We start from the raw sequence: 15,657 nt of genomic DNA on the forward strand, positions 1-15,657 counted from the left end.
TCTATTTCCTTGTTAACCTTCTGTTTAGTTCTGTTATTGAATGTGGGGTTTTGAAGTCTCCAGCCATTAGCATAGTATCATCTTCTTCTCTCTTAAATTTTGTCAGTTTTTGCTTCATATACTTTGGGGCCCTGTTTTTAGTTGATTATCTGGTTATGATTGATATATCTTCTTGATATATTGACCTATTTATCAATATTGTATGCCCTTTCATGGAAAACTTTGACTTAGTCTCCATTTTGTTTGACATTAGTATAGTCACTCTTTTGGTTACTATTTGCATGGAATATATTTTCCATCCTTTGACTTTCAATATATAAAATATAGTTAAATCATGTATGTTGGTTTTTTTTTTAATCCATTCTGCTAATCATTGCCATTTAATCTGTCTACATTTAATGTAATTACAGACAATGAAGGACTTAATTCTGCCATTTTGCTATTTTTTTCTATATCTATTATATGTTTTTATTCCTTTATTTCTTCATTGCTGCTTTGTTTTGAATTTAATTGATCTGTTGTGGTGTACTGTTTTAATACCCTTCTCTTTTCTTCACTGTATATCTTTTACTTAATTCTTTAATGGTTATAGGGATTACACTTAACATTTAATTTATTGCCATCTAATTTGAGTTAGCACTAGTTTAATTTGATAGTATGTGAAAACTTTCCTCCTATATAGTTCTGCCCCTCTATGTTGTTATTTTCACAATTGAAATGTTATATATGTGTGCCTATTAACATAGATTTATCATTATTTTTTTATGTATTTGTCTTTTAAATCACATATAATAAAAATAAGAGTTACAAACCAGAAAGGAAAATTATATGGGTTTTTATATTTACCAATATAGTGATATTTTCTTCTGTTTTTATTTTTCCTTATGGCTTTAATTTACTGTCTGGTGTTCTTTCATTTCAGCCTGAAGGACTTCCTTTCACATTTCTTGTATGGCAGATCTATTAACAACAAAATTGCTTGGCTTTTGATTTTCTGAAACTATCTTAGTTTATCTTTATTTTTCTGAAGAATCATTTTGCTAGATATAGAATTCTTGGTTGACAGTGTCTTATTTTAGCACTTAACAATCCCACGACTTTCTGGCCTTCATGTGTTCCGATGAGAACTGGCATCATATTAAACATCTTTGTACATCACAAAGCACTTCTCTCTTGCTGCTTTCAAGATTTTACCTTTGTCTTTCAATAGTTTTGATTATAATGTGTCTTGCTGTGGACCACTTTTGGCTTATTCTATTTGGAGTTCATTGAGTATCTTGTGTGCTATTTTTCATCAAAATTTAGAACTTAGACATTTTTTCTTCAAATGTACTTTCTGCCCCCATTTTCTTGCTCCTGTCCTCCAGGGAGTCCCATAGTGTATTTGTCAGTTCACTTGACAGTATTTCACAGTCCCTTTGGTTCTGTTCATTTTCCCTTATTCATTTTTCATTCTGTTCTTCAAACCGAATAATTTCAATTGACCTATCTTCAGTCAAAAAATTGACTTTTTTCCCCTTCTGCTCAAATCTGCTATTGAACCTTTCCAAGTGAATTTTCATTTTAGTTATTGTAATTTTCAACTACACAATTTCTATTTGGTTTATTTTTATAATTTTATTTCTATATCAATGTTCTCTATTTCTTGAGAAAATATTCTTCAGGCTTCTTTCAGGTGTTGGTCTCTGCTTTCCTTTATCTCTTCGATCACATTTAAAATAATTGATTTAAGTCTTTTCCAGTGTGTCCAACATCTGCTCTCAGTCATGACAATTTTTATAAATGGACTATACTTTCTTGTTTCTTTTCACACCTCACAATATTTTATTAAAATGTGAACATTTGAATATTATAAAATAACAACCCCGTAAATTAGATACCCCTCTCCAAGATATGATATGAATTTTTGTTATGGTTGTTGTTTACTTATTTAGTGACTTTGTGGAGCTAATTTTGTAAAGCCCATATTTTTTGTTGTGTATGCCACTGATATCTAGAGGTTAGAGGTTAGTGGTGATCCTCTAATGATTTTACCAACACTTCTTTAAACCCTTGGAACAAAATAACTACAAACAAAACCTCTTCTAATTTTTATAGTTTATTTGTATATCAGAACATTCCTTTACTGTTTAGCCAGGCAGTTACAATTCTGCCCCCTTTCCCTTCCTATTTGCACGGAACCTGAAGTCCAGCCGGTGCTTAGAGTCTTCTTAGGTTTTTCTGATAATACATCCTTCTATACTCATGTATATGGGCTTCTAGAGTCCCTCGAATATACTGGAGCTTTTCACAGTCCTAATTCTTTCCAGTATCTCTTTTTCCAGCCTCTCTGTTCCAGGAATCTTGGTCCATCTGTCTTGCACCTGTTGTTATATCTCTTATCTAGTGGCTTTAAATGTTTAGGAAAACACCACCTATAAAGAAGCTTCAGCCCTGGGGAAACTCCTATTTAGACCCCTCTCCCAAAGAAAAGCCTCACTTTTCTAAGCCAATTCTTCAGGGAACCACCACACAAGTCAAACCACAGAACTGCCTTTTTTGAGAATATCCCATACAGTTACCTATGGTACTCACAACCTGTACAGGACAGCAGGCTGCCATCTTCAAGGCTGCTGCAGAATTGGGGAGTAGAGGATAATAATAACAGGGTAAATCGATATGCACAGAGTTCTCAAGCCAAAAATTCTTCAGGTTTTCTCTTTACAAAGTACTCCTCTCATTGTTATAAGTTTTTTTTTTAATTAGATTCCAGAATCCCTAAAATATTGATTACTAAAATCTCTGTTTTTGCAAGCTTATTCATTGCTTCTATGGCTGCTTCTGCTCTACAGTGGCAGAGTTGAGTGTTTGCAACTGTATTGCTTGCAAAAACAAAAACATTTACAATTGGGTGTTTAAGATAAATTTATCGGACCTCTATTCTGGAAATCAGTATATAGAACTTTCATCAAAAAAATTTAATAAATACATGTACGTCCACAAGGTAGATAAATGGATGGATGAACAACAAAAATATTTTACATTTGTATTTTACCATGAGGTTATCAAATGTAAATATCTACATGCATCTTGTTAAATAACATAAAAAACTTAAAATTGTATTTTCCTAGAACAGCATGATAATTTATTAATCATCTTTGGAGTTGTCATTTTTACTTATAGTCCACTATTTCACACAATAACGGTGATGGCCAATTAAAATCAAATATGCCAATTGAAAAAAATATACTAATATTGGAAAACATTTCTATTGTTATCATAAGCTACTTTTTCTCTAGGTCACATTACACATTATGTGTTCTTACCCTACCCAGAGATGTTGCTAATTAGAGCATTGGGGAAAGCCATGGTCAGATAGCTACAGTGAGTTGATAACTTGTTTGTTAAATATCCATCTTTTTAATATTAATGTTTATGGTAATGTCGTTTTATCCTTAATCTCCCTTTTAACAGCATGATTCTCCACTTTGCATTCTCTTGAGCTTCCCAAGGCAAGATAATCAGGTCTGGTTTTTTTATTTTTTATTTTCTTATGTTAAGGTGTAAGTTCTGTAGTTTTAAAGAACTTACTCACCTTCCTGAGGAGACAGCTTAGGGAGCATTATTACTCCTGCCCTTACTTCTAATCAACTTCTCGGCATCTTCCTTGATCTTCACAGTATTTGAAAACCAAGTTGTTCTGTTATTATTTATTTAGTGCTTTCAGTGTGAGGATGGTGATTGTATATAAAGAGTATGTACATAAGTCTCAGAAAATAGAAAGAAATAAATGATTCTTGGGAAAATATAAACTTCCCAATTTTAAGCTTTAATCCCCATAACTTTATTTTCATTTGGTCCATAGGGATGCTATAACACAGTTTTTTCTTGGTTGTTGTTGTTTTTGTCAACTCTATTAAGAAAAAAGTAAGACTTATTAACAACATAAATATATAAAATATAAATACTTTAATATTGTTCTTAATCGAAGATATTGTTACCCATAAGCAATTTGAGTTTCAGCTAGAGGCCAGAAACTATTTTTTTAAAGTTTTCTGGTCATGAGGATAAATTCAAAACCAGATTAGGACTACCAAATCTTCACTTCTGTATTCTCAAATAAATGATTTGAGGGCCATGGTGTCACAGGTCCCGAGATTCACCAGAATGCTCTAAAGTGAGACACACAGTTGTGTTTCTTAAAACAGTACTCTGTAGCAATGCACCATTCTAGTACTTAATGAAGCAGAGTAGCCACATAAATAATACAGGATAATATGAAATAGAGAATAGTCTCCAACTCATCACTAGATTGGGAGCTCTATGTGGGTAGGAATTTTTAGGTATTGTTTTGTTTTTAGTTGTATACCTAGTGCCTAAAAGAGTCCTGGTACATAATAGGAGTACAATACATGTTTGAATAAATGTTAGCTAGTTTGGCTTTAGCATTGTGATAGCAAGGGATATTTTATACACATCACATAGAATTAATTTACATTATTATGTTCTTGTCTTTTGAATATCGTAAGACAATGAATGATAGTTCCAGGGTTAATACATGAGAAAGATAATTTAGCTCTGTAGATAAGGGCTGAGGGATATATGAGTTATACACTTAAAATTATAAAGTTTTATTATAATTAAATAAAAAATTTTGTTCCCTTGAACCTTAAAACATATTTCACTTTTTCAGAATTTAATTTTAGGTTTATTCTGTGCCAACTCCCAGTCTAATGCGCGCAAAAATGTATGAGTTATTGAGTTCCTTAAAACTAGGGTTGATAATGGAAATGCTGACAAATCCTTATTACAGATGCCACTGGAATGAAGTGCCTTTACCTCTAGTAAATGCTGATGTGGAGATTTAAGACTATATAAGAATCAGTAAAGTTGCCTGGGAGAGGTTTATCATATTATTCATTGAACTCAATATGTGGTACAGTAATTGCTTCTGGTACCATTTTTCTTTTCTTACTTGAGATTATTATTTATCCTTGTGTGAAACAGAGAAAGATAGTCTAAAAGATAGTCATAACTTGAAGTAAACTATCTTATGACATAGTGTAGCTATAGATAGGAATCACAGCTGGAAAACTGGTCTTATGTATCAGAATTAAATATGGGAAGAATGATATTTGACATTGTGGAGATCCACAAATATTAAAAGGAGGCACTCAGACCACATATTTTCTTAATCGCACAGGAATCAATAAATTTATTTGCTTGTGACAAGTTTTCTTATTAGGTTTTAGGTAAAGGGAATCAAATTAATAAGATGGATGGTTACTATGAAAAGCTAGATTAATGATATTTAAATAGCATAATAATTCATGAAATTTTGCTCTGCTTTTATACCTCATGCACCTATATCTCCCACATGCCTCCTACACTCTTAAGTAATCACTAGCTTTCATCATATTTTTTCCTAATGTTCAAGTGAATTTGTGTCAGAAATATACCGTAAATATTTTGGAACAAAATTTTAAAATAGAGACAATAATGTTTTAATAGTACAAATAGGAAAAAGAAGTTTTTTTTGGACTCATATATTGCTACCTAAATCTGATGGGTTTAAAATATGCTATTTTCACAAATTTTGTACTTTTATTTTAAAAACATGCATTTGCATTTGGGAAGGGAATCATTTCTGATGTTAAAAACAAATTTCCTGGATTATGTATGTACTTCTTTTCTACAATGTTGTTTTGATTAAATTGTTTAATGACTAAATGTGTTACAATTTTACATCCAGTATAGCCCAGCAACTAATTCAAGTTGACTGAAAAAATAATAAAGCTGTAGAGTACACAGTAAGTATCTAATGAGCTATGTGCAATTATGCATTCACATGGAGTTCAGAAATGATCATTAGGAATCATTTTAGGTGAAAAGTATGGTGTGGTGTTAAGTGGTTCAGCAATATGACTACTTGAGTTGTATTCTGGCTGTTGTTGACTTTTGGCAAAATATTTAGTAACCCTGCCTTTAATTACTTCATCTGTAAAAGAGAAAAAATAATATTTATGATCTCCCAAAGTTATAATGAGGAATAAATAAGTTAATATAATGAAAGCAGAACAGGGCCTGACACAAAACAAGTGCTTAGAAGATATTAATGCTATTAGTGCAAGAAACTTGACAAATTGTTAATGTTTGGGACTTTTAAACATAAAATATACATCCATTTATAGGTCAGAAACAGACTGAAACTGATATAAGAAATTAATAGAGTTTATCTATTCTTAACATGCTTTTTTTGATATTCGTTCTACCAGCCCTAAATTCTTCAGGCTGTTCTCACGTCTACAGGAGGACATGGTGTGTTCCTTTCAAGGCCCTGTTACCACCATACTCAAATCCCATAGGAGAATCTACCTATATTGGAATTTTTTCCTTCAAGTTTAGGTTCCCTTGCTTCCCCAGTTGACCAGAGCAATCTATTTTCATTCAGTTCACTACACAGTCATTTTATGTGTAAGTGCCATGCACCTGGTAATATTGGCACCACTTATGCAAATTTAAGTAACTCTCTTGCCATATAAATTGCTCAAGTCTAGTTTAGAAGATATGTATGTAAATCGACACTTACTACTCAATATGATGGTAAAAGTAATTCAAAAATTGTTGTGGGAGAACCTGAAAAAGAGACACTTAAATATGCCTGAAATGTGAATGCTCAGCTCAGGAAAGCTGTTTAGCTGTAGTGATTCATTCTTCCAAGGTAATAGGAGCATCTAAAACTGTGATGATGGAATAGTGTTATCTATCGTAAAAGACTAGCAGGCCAGAAAGAGTAGAGGACAATGGGTATAATAACCCCAAAGATTTAAGAGTAATATATTTGTCACATTTGTAGTACTCTATTTACCTATGGAGAATAAAGTTTATATGTAATCGCCTATTATGCAAAATTTAGACAAGACCCTAACTGTTCTTTTACCTTATGGTAAACCCAAATAGGCAACTTTGAATTTAGGAACAGATTAATTTCTGATTCCTAGGATTTTAATCTCATTCCATTAAAAAATCCAGCATATATGGATTTTCTAAGAATGTACTTACGATATAGAAAACAACATAAATTTGTGGGAAAGTAAGTATCAAGAATTTAGGAAACTTGAGTTCAAATCTTTTTTTTTGCCTCCTCTTAGCTATTCTTTATCTTTTCATAGTGTGCGACCTGGGAAAATGATTTAACCTCTGTGAAAAATCAGAACTGCAAAATATTCTAATAAAAATATATTGAAACTTATAAAGAAATGTTCAGCATCATATGTCCCTAGGGAATTGTGAATTAAAGCAACAATGAAAAACCACTACATACCTACTAGAATGGTGAAAGTAAATGCTGGTAAGGGTGTAGAGCAACAGGAACTTTCATTGGTTACTGGTGAGAATGCAAGATGGTACAGCAACTTTGGAAGATAGTTTGACAGTTCTTACAAAATAACATATTTTAACCATATTATTTAATTATTGAATGGCTTAGTATTTAACCATATGAGTTGAAACATTTTCATACAAAAACCTGCACATGAATATTTATAGAAGGTTTATTCATAATTAGTAAAATTTGGATACAGTTGAAACATCCTTCAGCAGCTGACTGGATAAATAAACTGTTGAGCATCTAGACAATGAGATATTATTCAGCAGTAGCAAGAAATGAGCTATCTAGCCATTAAAAGACATGGAGGAACTTTAAGTACATATTACTAAGTGAAAGAAGTCAATTAGAAAAAGCTATCTACTATGTGACGTTCTGGAAAAGATAAAACTGTAGAGACAATAAAAAAGATCAGTGGTTGTCAGTGCTTAAGGTAGAGGGAGGAATTAATAGGCAGAGTGCAAGGACTTTTAGGGCAGTGACAGTATTCAGTATGATATTACAAAGGTGGACTACAACTTGTCATATATTAGTCAAAACCCCATAGAAAATACAACATCAACTCTGAACCCTAATATAAATTATGGACTTTGGGTAATAATGAAGTGTCAATGTGATTCATCAAAAACAAAAACAAAAACAAAAACAAAAACAAAAAACACAAGGCTAGACGTGTGTGGGCAAGGAGTATATGTGAATTCTGTACTTTCCATTGAATTTTGAAGTTATTAAAAACAAATGGAAAATTATTGCAAGTGAAAATAATGAAATAATAATAAGATACTGATATTCACCAAATTTTTAAAAAGTTTAATTCACAAAAAGTCTTTAAAAGCATTATTAAATGTATTTAGAGATGAGAAAATTGAGTCAGAAAATTCATGATTTGTCAATCACTTATTTAATTTATTCAATTGAAATATTGAATCAAAATGTTCAATTCAGTATTTGCTTAGAACCTGTTATGTGCAGGCATTGTGTTAGGCATATGGGTGTCATATGCTAGGGAAATGAGACAAATAAAAAGCAAGTAATTCAACGAATAAATATAATAGTTAAAGACTAATTAAGTATTGTGAGAAAATAAATATAAAGTGTTGGAAAAGGGAATAACATGATTTTCTTTAGATAAACTTAATTTGAGCCTTAAAAGAAGCAAAGGATCTCACCATTTGAAGGGCACGTCATTATAGACAGATAGTACAATATGATAAAAGACTCTGGAGTAGAAAATAACTCGATAATTGAGGAAATGAAAGAAAGCAGGATATTTAGAATTTAAAGAGAAAATGAAGTTGAAGAGGGCAAAATAGAATGTAAGCCTTCATAAGGAATATTTTATTAATTTAGCAAGTTTCTTCAGCACCAACTGATTGCCAATCATTTTTATAGGCACTGAGCTATACTAACAAATATAATCCCTAAGGTCTCTAAACTCATGGATTTATATTCTAATAGGGAAAGAAAGAAACGCACACATACTAATACATTCATAACTGTGTATAGACACATATACGTGTGTACTTCAGATTGGGGTAAATGATACGTGGAAAATAAAAATAGGTGAAACAATGGAGACTAACTTATATGGGAGATTAAATTTACATGTACTAGCATGTTTTCTTTGAAGAGGTAATATTTGAGCAGAAACTCTTGAATGATGAGACCAAAAAAGCCAAGTCAATAATTTAAGAAAGAATCTCCTAGTCAGAAAGGAGGAAAACAATAGCAATGCAATGCAAATATCTCCAGTCAGGAATAAACTTGACAAGTTTAAGGACCAGATGGAAGGCACATTTATCTGGAATATAATGAGAGAGTGAGAAATGAGGAGCTAAGTTCAGAGAAGAAAGTGGACAGGGCCTTGAAGGCCAAGGTAATTAGTTTTGCTTTTATTCTAGTTTTAATAAAAAGCCACTATTGGGTGTTAAGCAAATACATAACACAATCATATTTAATTTTTACAAGGTCACTATGACTTTCTATGGAGAATGGCCTGCAGGGACATGTAAATTGAAAGGAGAGGTAGGAGGCTACTCTAGGAATCCAGATGATAAGTAGAGGTTGCATGGTGAGAGCCAAGATGATGGAAAGAAATTGATGGGTTCAGGATATATTTTGATGAGAGAACTTGCAGGATTTCCAAAGGATAGGACAGAGCATGAGAGAGATTTCCTGGTGTTTGACTTGATCAATTTTGTGAGTTCTGGAACCATTTACCGAGATAAGAAAAACTGGTAGAACAGGTTTCAGGAATTGTGGCAAGGAATTTGAATGTTATTCTAAATGCGTTGACAATTTATTGGACGGTTCGAAGTAGTGGTAGGGATATAATTCAATGTATACTTTAAGAAGATCACTTTTGTTTCTCCATTGTGAATGAGCTAAAAGAAAGGGAAGAAAGGATGATGCCTCAGGGACTGGCTTGAATCACTGGATAGATAATGGTGCCATTTTCTGAAAGCAAAGAAAACTGAAAAGGTGTACAGGTTTGAGGGAGAAGAATTCCATATGGGAATTAAAGAATGTGAGCTGTCTATGAAACGTTAGTGGTGCTGACAAGTACCTGAATATGGGGCACCTGGAAAAGTCTGAGTCAGACATACCAATTTTTGAGTCATCAGCATAAAGATGTTATTGAATTTGATGTATGTGGATCGGCTCATTTAGCAATAAAATTTAAGAAAAGAAGGGAAGAAGGGCCATTACCAAGTCTTAAGGATCATCAACACTTAAAATCAGGTAGAAAAGATACAGCAACAAAGGATCCTGAGAGGGAGTTTCTATTGTGGTCAGAGGAACCCAAGGGAAAGTAAAGTGGCAAAGGCTAGAAAATGAAGTCTTAAAAAAAAGATGGGAGAAATAGTTAATTATGTTAAATCCATATGAGTAAAAAGAGAATAGAATCAACCCTACTGGATTCGGCAACTTGGAGATGATTATAATATTTGGGTCAAGAACAGTTAAGTGGAATGAAAACAGAAGTCAGTTCAATGAATTTACTGGTAACTAGAACATGAATAAATTTAGGTAGTATATGTAGACAAATCTTTCTAAACAGTAGTCCATGAAGAGAAACAGAAAAATGAAGCCATGGCAGAAGGGGGTTATGGGATTAAGGACAGTTTATCGGAACGAGTACATATACTTTGGTTATTAAGGACAGGGAAGGTTACTCAGTTAATTAAGTCTTGGAGCAAGTGAAAGGTGATGGGGGATGTTTTATGTGTTTTCTATTTTGCTGTCTGTCCCAGGAGGTCGACCTGTGTGGATTATATTTATAGACTCCTGTACTCTTTGGCTTTGAGTTGGGATTGATCAGGGGAGGCCCCGGAAGGAAATCAAAGGGAGAGGGGACTTCAGGTGACAGTTTCTATCCCTGTGGATCCCTCCTGTGCTTGCCTTAGTTTGGCTGTATTTCTTACTGAAGATCACTGCTCTGCTCAAAGTGACATCCTGTGTTGAGACCCTGACTGATACAAGAATCAGAGCATATATGTGGGGATTTGTCAAATAATCAGAGTGCCATTTCCTCCAAAGCAATAGACAAAGGGAAGAAAAAATGGGTGCAGATAAGTGGGTTTGGCATCCTTTGTGGTGAAAAGGTAAAAGCATTGCACATAATTTCTTTTATTTTCTTAATGAAGTAATCAACTAAGTGTTAGAGTGGGAAGGTGTGAGTATAAATTAAAAAATGGATGAAATGTTCATTACATAGAATTAGAAATAGATCCTACCATAAAATGTTTGAGGGTATTAATTTTAAGTGTAAACTATTAACAATGTTTCCCTTTTCAGAGGTAGGCATGAAGAAGACAAAAAGTCATGTAAGCCAAGGTTTTGTAAAGCCAAACACCCGAGCACAAGAGGGTAATAAAGGGCTTGAGAATGCCTATTATAGTAATGAACCATGGAATCTAGGCCTGATAATGAAGTGAGGTCAGGAAGGTTAATGGATAATGGGAAAGAGTGTGTGTGTAAGAAGTGGAGGTGTATAACAGGATTAGAGGTCATTATATAACTAAAGAATTGTAGGCATGAGTGTGATTGAACAATGAACTGGATGAATGAGCTGTTGGAAATTCTAATACAAAGGAACATCATTTTCCGACAAATGCAGAGCACCATTGAGATCGTGGGATGCAGAGGCTAAATTCCAATAAGGGAAACTATTGGGTAATGAGGATATAAAAGGATTACAATTGGCCGTGTTGGATGTTTCACGTAGGTGGATTTTTAATACACAGATGATGTCAATAGGAGTGGGAAAAGAGAGCAAAATTGTAATCTTGTAGCTAAAAAATTGAAAAGTAAAGGCTTCCCTTCCTACTAAGTAAATCTGATTCAGATGTCATCGGATGACAGCAATTGTAAAAAGAGAGCTTTGTGCAATAAGGTATGGTATGAATCTGAGAGGAGCAGAAGTTATCACTCAAGGCCAGAGAAGACATGGTTTGGGATTGCCTAGAGAGGAAGGAGACACCAAATGTGCCTCTGTCCCTGAGGAAGGTTGGGTTGACACTGAGGATAGTCTCCAGGAAAAAGGGCTAAAGAAGCAGCAGTGTCTTCAGGGTCAAGTCCAGTAAAGCAGGAAGGTGAGTGGGTGAAAAATTAGGTGAAGATTCCAAAAATTAAAATTTAGGTGAAGAAATGGAAAAATGTACCGATCTCTAGCAGGACCTCTTTAGTACAGTGGAACATCAGAACAGGAAACTGGTCAGGCTAGAGTGTTAACGAGTGAAATAGTTGAGGGCTAACGCAGGTCAACAGGGATGAAAATAAAGATGGAATTTATCTTGTTTCTAAGATAAGTAAGCCAACACGTCTCTGTCGTGTCCAAAACTCCTTTAAATATGGTGGTCCTTGTTATATGACTTATTTACATAGGGTCAGGAAAAGGGTGATCACATTCCCAAATGGAATGGCATGGCAGAGTCCTACGGTTTTTCTCTTTGCTATATTTCTCTAAAAGATCAGCTTCCAGAGGCTAAGCACATGGTCAAATAGTAAGTAGTAGAGCCAACACCAGTTTATTTACAGCACTGTCTACCATACTATGCTCCACCTGCTCCCAATAAGTATGCTAAGAATGGATTCTCTTAGCACTTAAATATACATATTTTTAGTAGGTTTCCTTTACAGAGCCTTATAGGATTTGGCTCCTTATAGGATTTCACCTTGTTGAACTAATTTTCTCACTTACTGGATGTGACTTCAATCATACTAATGGCTGTTGTACTCTTCCTGCAACAGTCCAGTGTCATATTGGTCTCTTTACTTCTGTGTCCTTGGCCTGAAATGCTCTTCCTTCAGATTTTCAAATGGCTAGACTCCTCCTCTTCCTTTAGGTTCCACCTCATCTCATATTTCCTCAGAAAAGAGTTCCAGACATATTACTCAATTTTGTTTTATCTTCTATCACGTGACCAAGTACCGTGCAGCTGTTCAGCATCCTATTCTATGTTTTTGTATTATTAATCACATCTGAAATTATGTGTTCTATTTGTTTAGCCATTTGTTATTAGTTTTCTCCTCTATTTTATGAACTTTATGATTTAGAGATTTCTCTTTTATGTAGAGAATTGGCTCATAGTAGGTGACTCATAAAAGGTTGTTGGATGAATGGATAAGCACTTGACAAATACTAGTGTTTTTAATATTCTAAAGTAAACTACTCTAATAAAATATAGTAGTAGTAATTTTTTCATATAATGAAATATAGTTGTAATTTTCATGGTCATTAGAACAAAATTGATAAAATTTGCTATGAATTCTGGTTCATAGCACATGGTAGGTGATTATGCAATGACTTTTTTTCCATTCTTTTAGGAATAGATTCCACTAAAACAACATACCAGATATTGATTAAATGGTATAATTCAAGTTTGGGTATTGTAATCTCGGCGAAATATATCTCTATGCATTATTTATTATGTCTCTATATATTATATCTATATGCATTATATGTTATATAGTATATGTCACATTATATATTTATTTTATATGATATAAGACGTAGATGGTGCAAAGTATATAACATTATCTTTTTATTATATAATCATGGTAAAATTATATTATTTAAATATCCTTTTGTGAAGCATGTATATTTCTGAAATAATCTGTCATCTTAGTATTTCAAACTGTACTAATTACAATTAGAAAAATATAAAATTGACTTTTGCCCTAAATTAATGTAAAATGTTTTATCTTCTAAGGACAGCTGTTATTCCAATAGTAAGTTTTATGGTTAACCGATGATTTCTATTTTTATGTTCACTATTTCCAGGAAGAACCCTATGTCCTATTTAAGAAGTCTGATAAACCTCTCTATGGAAATGATCGATTTGAAGGCTATTGCATCGACCTTCTCAGAGAGTTATCTACAATCCTTGGCTTTACATATGAAATTAGACTTGTGGAAGATGGGAAATATGGAGCCCAAGATGATGCCAATGGACAGTGGAATGGGATGGTCCGTGAACTAATTGATCATGTAAGTCCCTTTTATCATTATTTATTACCTTTGGTAGATTGCTAAAAGATTTACATTTTTTAATGGTCATAGATTAATAATGTCAAAAGGCAATAATATATTTAAGTGTCTATTTCATTCAATAATTTTATTAAAAGTATATATATTTTTGCCATTAAATATAAAAAATCTAAAACGGAGGTTTGGTTCTATTAACTAATACTTAGTGATTTAATGTTTTGAAGTATTTGCTCTTAATTTGTAAAACAGAATGTGGTGTTTTCACTTTTTTAATGTAACTTTCTACTCAACAGAGAGAATGGGTGAAACCTAAATTTTATGATAAAAATTTCCTATGTTAGGATCAGATACTTCTTATCTTTAGAGATGAGAGAAATCTATATGTAAAAGGCATGAAATAAGATACTATAAAAAAAATATATTAAGGAGGACAGACATTTTATTTCATGTTTTTATTGAATAAGCCAAGAATTTCATTTTGGCCATGACATCATTATTTCATAATTTCTAAGTCAGTAGTGTTAATTAATTTATCTCTTTGAAATAAACTCATACCTTTTAAATATTATAACATTGTATTCGCCTTTGTATTTTGTAAAATTTAAGTTTATTTTGACATTTTCCATAATATTGAAATATAAAATTATTTCTAAGAATTTTTAAAAATATTTAAAATAATGTTATTTTAAATAACATTGTGAAATAGACTCTAAATGAAAATCCTTAACTATGGAAGTAGCAAATATAGGCAATCTTCAAAGCATTTTGAAAGTATTTTATTAATTACAAAGTTTATTATCAAGACTAAGAAAAAGATAATAGTGTCATGAATAATTAGTAATAATATCTATAGATGTTTTAATGCAGTATGTTACATTAGACATATAGTAGATAATACATAAAGACATAACTAATAAGCCCAAATTTTGCGTCTTATTATTTATTCTATCTTTCTAACGTAGTGTTCATGCTCATTCTTTTTGAGGACTAAGACGTAAAATATTTCAACACTATCATAATGAGAAAGATGTAGAAATTATAGTTGTTATTAATTTTGAATTGAAATGTCAGTAAAATCAGTTTTAAATTTTAATGTAAAATTTATTTGTTGAAACTTTTCGTGTTCAAATATTTCAGTGCTTTCCTACCTTAATTAACTAAGTCTTGTGAATGGTAGTTTATATTGGAATTAATTAAACATAGGAAGTAATTAGTAGAGAATCAAATTTACTGTTATATTAGCAATAGATAAGTAAAAGGGGAAAATGATGTTTAGGATATCAGCAAGGAAGAGATACCTAATATTTTTTGAAAATTACCACTTAATATATATTTTTACTTAAATAAATTATTATAGGAAAAATAGCAGTATTTTTGTATCTCATACTTATTTTATAGTTTTGTATTATATCAAATTTGAATTATATATAAGATTAAAACTGAAGCAATTTATTGTTGTTGCTTAAATTCTTTAAAAAATTAATCTAGCACTTCTCAAACACATTTTTTAAAAATAAAATTTGTCCATACATTTATTATTTTGTACATTTCATGAATTGATAATAGCATATTATCATGCTATTATCCTACTCATTTTAATATTTAACTCTAAGAGGTTTTTCCATCAGGCTAAACATCATTTGAATTTTTATCATAATGAAGTGACCTGGGCTATTTTATTTGAAGTTTGTTGGGAGGCTATAAAAGTTTCTTGTGAGTCATCAAAAATAGTTAAAATCTAAATCAGAACACTATATTACCATATCAGTTCACTGAATCCATAATCTTGGTTATTATG

The 15,657-nt window shown here is 32.2% G+C and overlaps 1 protein-coding gene across 6 annotated transcripts in view; it reads left to right on the forward strand.

The window, feature by feature from the left end:
* The window catches only part of GRIK2 (glutamate ionotropic receptor kainate type subunit 2), a 545,286-nt gene that overhangs the window by 352,838 nt on the left and 176,791 nt on the right, over positions 1–15,657 (forward strand). For all 6 annotated transcript variants that reach the window (XM_016124557.2, XM_016124559.2, XM_016124558.2 and 3 more), the window contains one exon: positions 13,653–13,859. In XM_016124557.2, the coding sequence (XP_015980043.1) occupies positions 13,653–13,859 (207 nt within the window). The remainder of the gene's footprint in view (positions 1–13,652; positions 13,860–15,657) is intronic.

This window comes from Rousettus aegyptiacus, unplaced genomic scaffold, assembly GCF_014176215.1.
Source record: "Rousettus aegyptiacus isolate mRouAeg1 unplaced genomic scaffold, mRouAeg1.p scaffold_m13_p_1, whole genome shotgun sequence".
NCBI classification, from domain to species: domain Eukaryota; kingdom Metazoa; phylum Chordata; class Mammalia; order Chiroptera; family Pteropodidae; genus Rousettus; species Rousettus aegyptiacus.